We start from the raw sequence: 5,269 nt of genomic DNA, 5'->3' as shown, positions 1-5,269 counted from the left end.
ACACCTTATATGCATGTGTGAAATTCTCAATAAAGTTTTTGTAAAAATTAAAAAAAATTATGTTTATTTATTGGGGTGTGTGTGTGTGTGTGTGTGTGTGTGTGTGTGTGTGTGTGCAGGCACATGAAAGCACTGATATGTGGAGGCCAAAGGCTTGTGAGAGTTGGTTCTCTCCTTCCACTATGTGGGTCCCAGGGATCAAACTCAGGTCATCAGACTTGGTGGCAAGTACCCTGACCCACTGATCCATCTTGCTGGCCCAAAATTTTTTTTTTTTTTTTAAAGACAAGGTGTCTACCTGTTAGCCCCAGCTGGCCTGGAACTCAATATGCAGACTAGGTTGGCCTTGATTTTACAGAAAGCTACTTGCCTCTGCCTCTCAAGACTCATTTTAAAGTAACATTTACTATTGTGGAAGATGCTCATGAGATGATGTTCACCAAACAAGATCAGAACCCCAGGGGCTAGAGACATGGCTTATCAGTTAAGAGCACTGGCTGCTCTTGCAGAAGGCCCGGGTTCAATTCCCAGCTCCCACATGGAGGCTAAGAACTGTCCTTAACTCCAGTTTCAGGGGATCCTGACCTCCACAGGCACTGCATGATACGGGTGCGCTTATACACATGCAGGCAATACATTCATACACATAAAAAAAAAAAACTAGTAATAGAAAGATTAGGACCCCAAACTGGACCTACCTATTGGTTGCTTGATTTAATGCACTATTTCAGCACAGAAGACAGAGAGGAAGAACAGTGGTGACAGCAACACGGATGGGGCCAAGCAGACACCCTCTTTGCTTCTGTGTATCGTCCATAGGACACAACTGTCCACAGTGAGTAATTCCAATTTTTCTTTTTCTTTTTTTAAGACAGGGTTTCATTATGCAGCCACGGAACTCACAGAGACTCAACTGCCTCTGCCTCCTGAGTGCTGGGATTAAAGGTGTGTGCCACTACATCTGGCCTTAATTCTGATTTTTTTCATAAGAAACATTGATTTTTTTTTTAAGTTTTTAAAAATTTTATTATTATTATTTTGTCTTTTTGAGACAGGGTCTCCTTGTAGCCCTAGCGTCTTGGAACTCACTATGTAGACTAGGCTGGCCTTGAACTCAGAGATCCACCTGCCTCTGCCTCCCAAGTGCTGGGACCACACGTGTGTGCCACCATGCCCGGCTATTTATTATTTTTATTTTATTTTATGTGTATGAGTGTATTGCCTGCAGGTGTGTTAGTGCACCCATGTCGTGCAATGCCAAGTGAGATCAAAAGAGGGCGGTGAGCCCCCTGGAACTAGAGATACAGACGGTTGTTAGCCACCATGTGGGTGCTGGGAATCTAACCCGGATCCTCGGCAAGAACAGCCAGGGCACATAACTGCTGAGCCATCTCTCTAGCCCCGGAAACACTGATCTTAACATTATGCTGGGAGGGTGTTAACCATATGAAAAAAATGACCATTTTCACACAAAACCACATTAGACATTTTTACCTTTCATCCTAGCAGGGATTGACCCAAAAGTCCGCACATACCCTGAGCTGGCAGACAGAGTCACACTGCACCGGAGGGAGATCTGGGCACATGGGACCACACACCTTGCTCTTGGCCACATCATATCATTCTGTTCACATTCTCACAAAGTAGATGAATGAGGTACCGCTGCGCTCTGTCCATAACAGAGCCAGGGTGAGAACAGCTCAGTGCCCGAAGAGGAAACTGGTAGGATAGCCTGGTCTACCTGTTCATCAGAGCAAGCATGAAAACTCTACAGCACAAGGTAGGAATCATGTCTGGCACAGAAACAGCTCAGCTCAGAGCGTCAGGACAACGGTAACTCTTCTCTAAGTGCAGAATCTCCAGGGGAAGATGACCCTGGAACCCTTGTCACAGCCCTGGCCCCTGGCCTGTAGTCAGAGGTGAGATGGACTAGATTTTCACTGAATACCTTTTGTATTTATTTAATTAATTTATTTATTTTCGCATGGGTATGGGGTGTTGAGACAGGGACACACATAGCTCAAGCTGCTCTTGAACTCGCTTATATAGCAGAGGCTGGTCTTGAACTCCTGACACTCCTGCCTTGACCTTCCAAGGGCTGGGATCACAGGCCTGAGCCATCTTGCCTGGCTCGTGTTTATTTCAAATGAATCTCACTCTACAGTCTAGGCCGACCTGGATCTCATCCTGTAGCTCAGGCTGGACTTGAATTCTTTTTTTTTTCTTTTTCTTTTTCTTTTTGGTCTTTTGGAGATAGGGTCTCCCTGTAGTCCCAGCTGGCCTAGAACTCACTATGTAAACCAGGCTGGCCTTGAACTCACAGAGATCCGCCTGCCTCTGCCTCCCGAGTGCTGGGATTAAAGGTGTGTACCACCACGCCCAGCTTGGACTTGAATTTTTAGTGATCCTCCTGCCTGTAATTCCCAGGTACTGGGATTACAGGTGTGTACCACCACCCTTGAAGTAACTTTGTAATTCTGAGTCATGGTTTATTTTTCTAAGACTAATGTAATGAATAAATAAAGAGAATCTGAGTTCAATCACACTCACAAAGACCCTCAGGCCCCCTCAGTGTCCCCCAGTGTTCAAAAGTTCCAAACGGACAGGTAGCAGTCATCTCTGTGGCCACACCTCAGGCCAGTCGGTACTCACCTGAGGCAGCGCTCCACATCCGGGTCACTCCTGTAGTACTGGAGGCCTCCACGTTTTAGGGCATCCTCAGGGTTGGCAAAAGCCTGAAACACATCATCTGAGAGTCACCTTCCGTGAGAAGGATGTCAGGGCACCGAGTCTGCGCTCGTGTGAGGACAGGGTTCCCAGTGGCCATTCAGCTCCATACCAATACCAAAGTCTGTAGGCTTCTGAGCTTCCCTGTACCTCGACTTCCCCATCTAGACTCAGGACGAAGGGAATCCGAGCCCCTGAGCCACAGCAAAGGAGGAGGACACTGCTCTAGGGGGAGAGCGAGCAGAGGCCCAAGGTCAGACTCTGGTCTTGGAGGGCCCCTGCCTATGACTCAACGCCACATCATTCCCTGTTGGGACCCAGGCAAAGCCACCCCTTCAACCCCTCACTGAGGCCTGAATCAGGTTTTATAAACTGCTCACCCAGCGGTGAACCCAGGGCTTAACTTTTGACAGTCTTGAGAGCGTCTGGCTGCCAGTGGGCCTGCTCCTGCCCTTCCCTGGAGGCAAATGCAGCCCTACCCCATGCCATTGAAGGGATGGATAGGAACACACCCAGAATTCCTCCCAGCTGGCTCTCTTTTTTTTTTTCATTTTGGAGGGGGGTTTTTTGAGACAGGATTTCCTCTCTAGCCCCAGCTGGCCTGGAACTTACTATGTAGACCAGGCTGGCTTCGAACTCACAGAGATCCACCTGCCTCTGTCTCTCAAGTCCTGAGATCAAAGGCGTGCTGGCCCCCATCCCAGCTGGCTCTTAAGTCAGCAAGTCACCAACTCTGATGGCCCAGCTGTGTGACCCCTTTCAAAGGACCTCATAGCCAGTCTGGGATGAAACTGCAGGGAGAAAAGCCCCAGGAGTCAGCTGTGTCTGGAAGTTGGAAGCCATTTTGGTACAGCAAGGGCCCCAGGCTTCCACAGGAATTCCCAGGAAGAGAGACCTGTGGCTGCCTTAAGGTAAGTCCTAAGGACCAGTGCGGGTGCAGCATTTACCACTGATGTCCCCTGACACTGAGGTTGCGATCCCAGGTGCACAGAGGGCTGAGCTTCCAGTCTGCCTGAGGTTCCCAGGCTGGTAGAGGGGAGGACCCTGACCTTGCATCCATCCTTTCTAGTGGAGATGCTCCCCTGACGCCTCCTCCTGGCTGACAGTAAGCACAGAGAGACCTCAGAGAAGAAAGCCCTCCATCTCTGATTTAGGAGAAAGGTGGCCAGGAGGAAGACAGGCCAGGGCTCTGGGGCCAGACACTCAAGTTCAAAGGGGACACTGGACTCTCCACAAGGCATGTGTCCAATTTAGTGGTCAGCTTTGGGGCCCCAGCAGGGCAAAACACAAGAGAATGCAGCTGTGCCTGCCTGGTGCCTGTGTCCTACATCCCAGGGCAGGCCTAAGCAGAATCAGAAAAGATCAGTATGTGGTGGCCTCCAGGTTTCCTGTCCCCAGCTCTACCCTGCCTTTAATCCTGTCAGTACCTGCCCAGGAGCTGAATGGACCTAGCTGGAACTCTGGCCCAGGGGCCCACACTCCATCCTGCCTTCCTTAGAGCTGGACAAAGTACAGTTCCCAGGAAGCACTCCTCTAAGCAACAGGTGCCTCAGGCTGAGCTGTGTTCTGGAAGCTTCCAGCATGGCTCCAGCTTTGTTGACAGCCATTCAGTGCGTGAGGACCGGGTCAAGGTGCCCCAGCTGCTTGCTCTGGCTCCGTCTAGGCCCTTTTACTGCCATTTCAATGCAAGGACCGGGATGGGGGAGTGTCTGCTGTGAGCACTCCTTGTTGAGACCTAGCCTCCCTGCGGGTCTGTACGCACCATCCACGGGGAGCTGGGAATTTCCACTGACTTCTTGGGCTCCTGTTTGGCCTGTTCCCACTTTACCCAGATATGAGATCTTCCTGCTGGGAAGCTGCCAGGTCAGGAGACTTTGCATGGTCAGATCCCATGCTCCTCACCCGGGGACCGTAGTGCACGAAGAGGGTGAGGGAGCCGAAGCCCAAGCCAGCATCCAGCAGGGCTGCGGGGCACTCCGACCAGCTCTCACACACTCTGACCCCACACAACTTGGCCACCTCAGTTCCCATACTTTCTTTGCAGGGAAAAAGCCCCCTGGGTGCTTGCTGACTCCCCCACTCCATGGCACATACCTTCTTCCGCAACCTAGTGTAGCCCGTGATGACAGCCACCGCGTACATCTTGAGGACCAGCAGCGTGCTACAGAGCAGGAAGGCGGGGAGCACCTGGCTGCTGGCCATCGCCAGGCTGAGGGACGGCATCGCAGCCAGCCTGCTTGATCTCCGGGACAGCACGACTGTGGGTGTGACCGCCCCACTGCAGCCTAGGGAGAGGAGCAGGAGGCGGGCCTAGCCTGGAGGAGGAGGCCTGCAGTCGGGCCCCCACCCACTCCCCCGCCCACAGCCCCTACTGCTAAGTGAAGACGGAAACCAGAGACTTCTCTGCCCGAGGTGCAGAACAGAGACTTGGAAATGTCCCCACTCCAGTCCTGCCTCTGGACCTTTCCTTCTCCGACAAAGCATCAGACTTACAAATCTGTTTCAAACCTGTTTGCTCATCTACAACACCGGGTGGCAGGCC

At 51.5% G+C, this 5,269-nt stretch overlaps 1 protein-coding gene across 1 annotated transcript in view; it reads right to left on the bottom strand.

Moving 5' to 3' along the window:
* Ptges (prostaglandin E synthase) overlaps window positions 1–5,014 on the bottom strand; it is a 12,605-nt gene extending 7,591 nt beyond the window's left edge. The window contains exons 1-2 of the mRNA XM_008825930.3: window positions 4,822–5,014; window positions 2,653–2,735 (exon numbers count right to left, since the gene is read on the bottom strand). Coding sequence (XP_008824152.1) covers window positions 2,653–2,735; window positions 4,822–4,950 — 212 coding nt within the window. The 5' untranslated portion in view covers window positions 4,951–5,014. The remainder of the gene's footprint in view (window positions 1–2,652; window positions 2,736–4,821) is intronic.
* Window positions 5,015–5,269: the final 255 nt, after the last annotated feature.

This window comes from Nannospalax galili, unplaced genomic scaffold (genome assembly GCF_000622305.1).
Source record: "Nannospalax galili isolate Female #2095 unplaced genomic scaffold, S.galili_v1.0 scaffold290, whole genome shotgun sequence".
Classification (NCBI taxonomy): Eukaryota; Metazoa; Chordata; class Mammalia; order Rodentia; family Spalacidae; genus Nannospalax; species Nannospalax galili.
The sequence above is the reverse complement of the archived record's forward strand: the minus strand, read 5'-3'. Positions and strand labels throughout refer to the sequence as shown.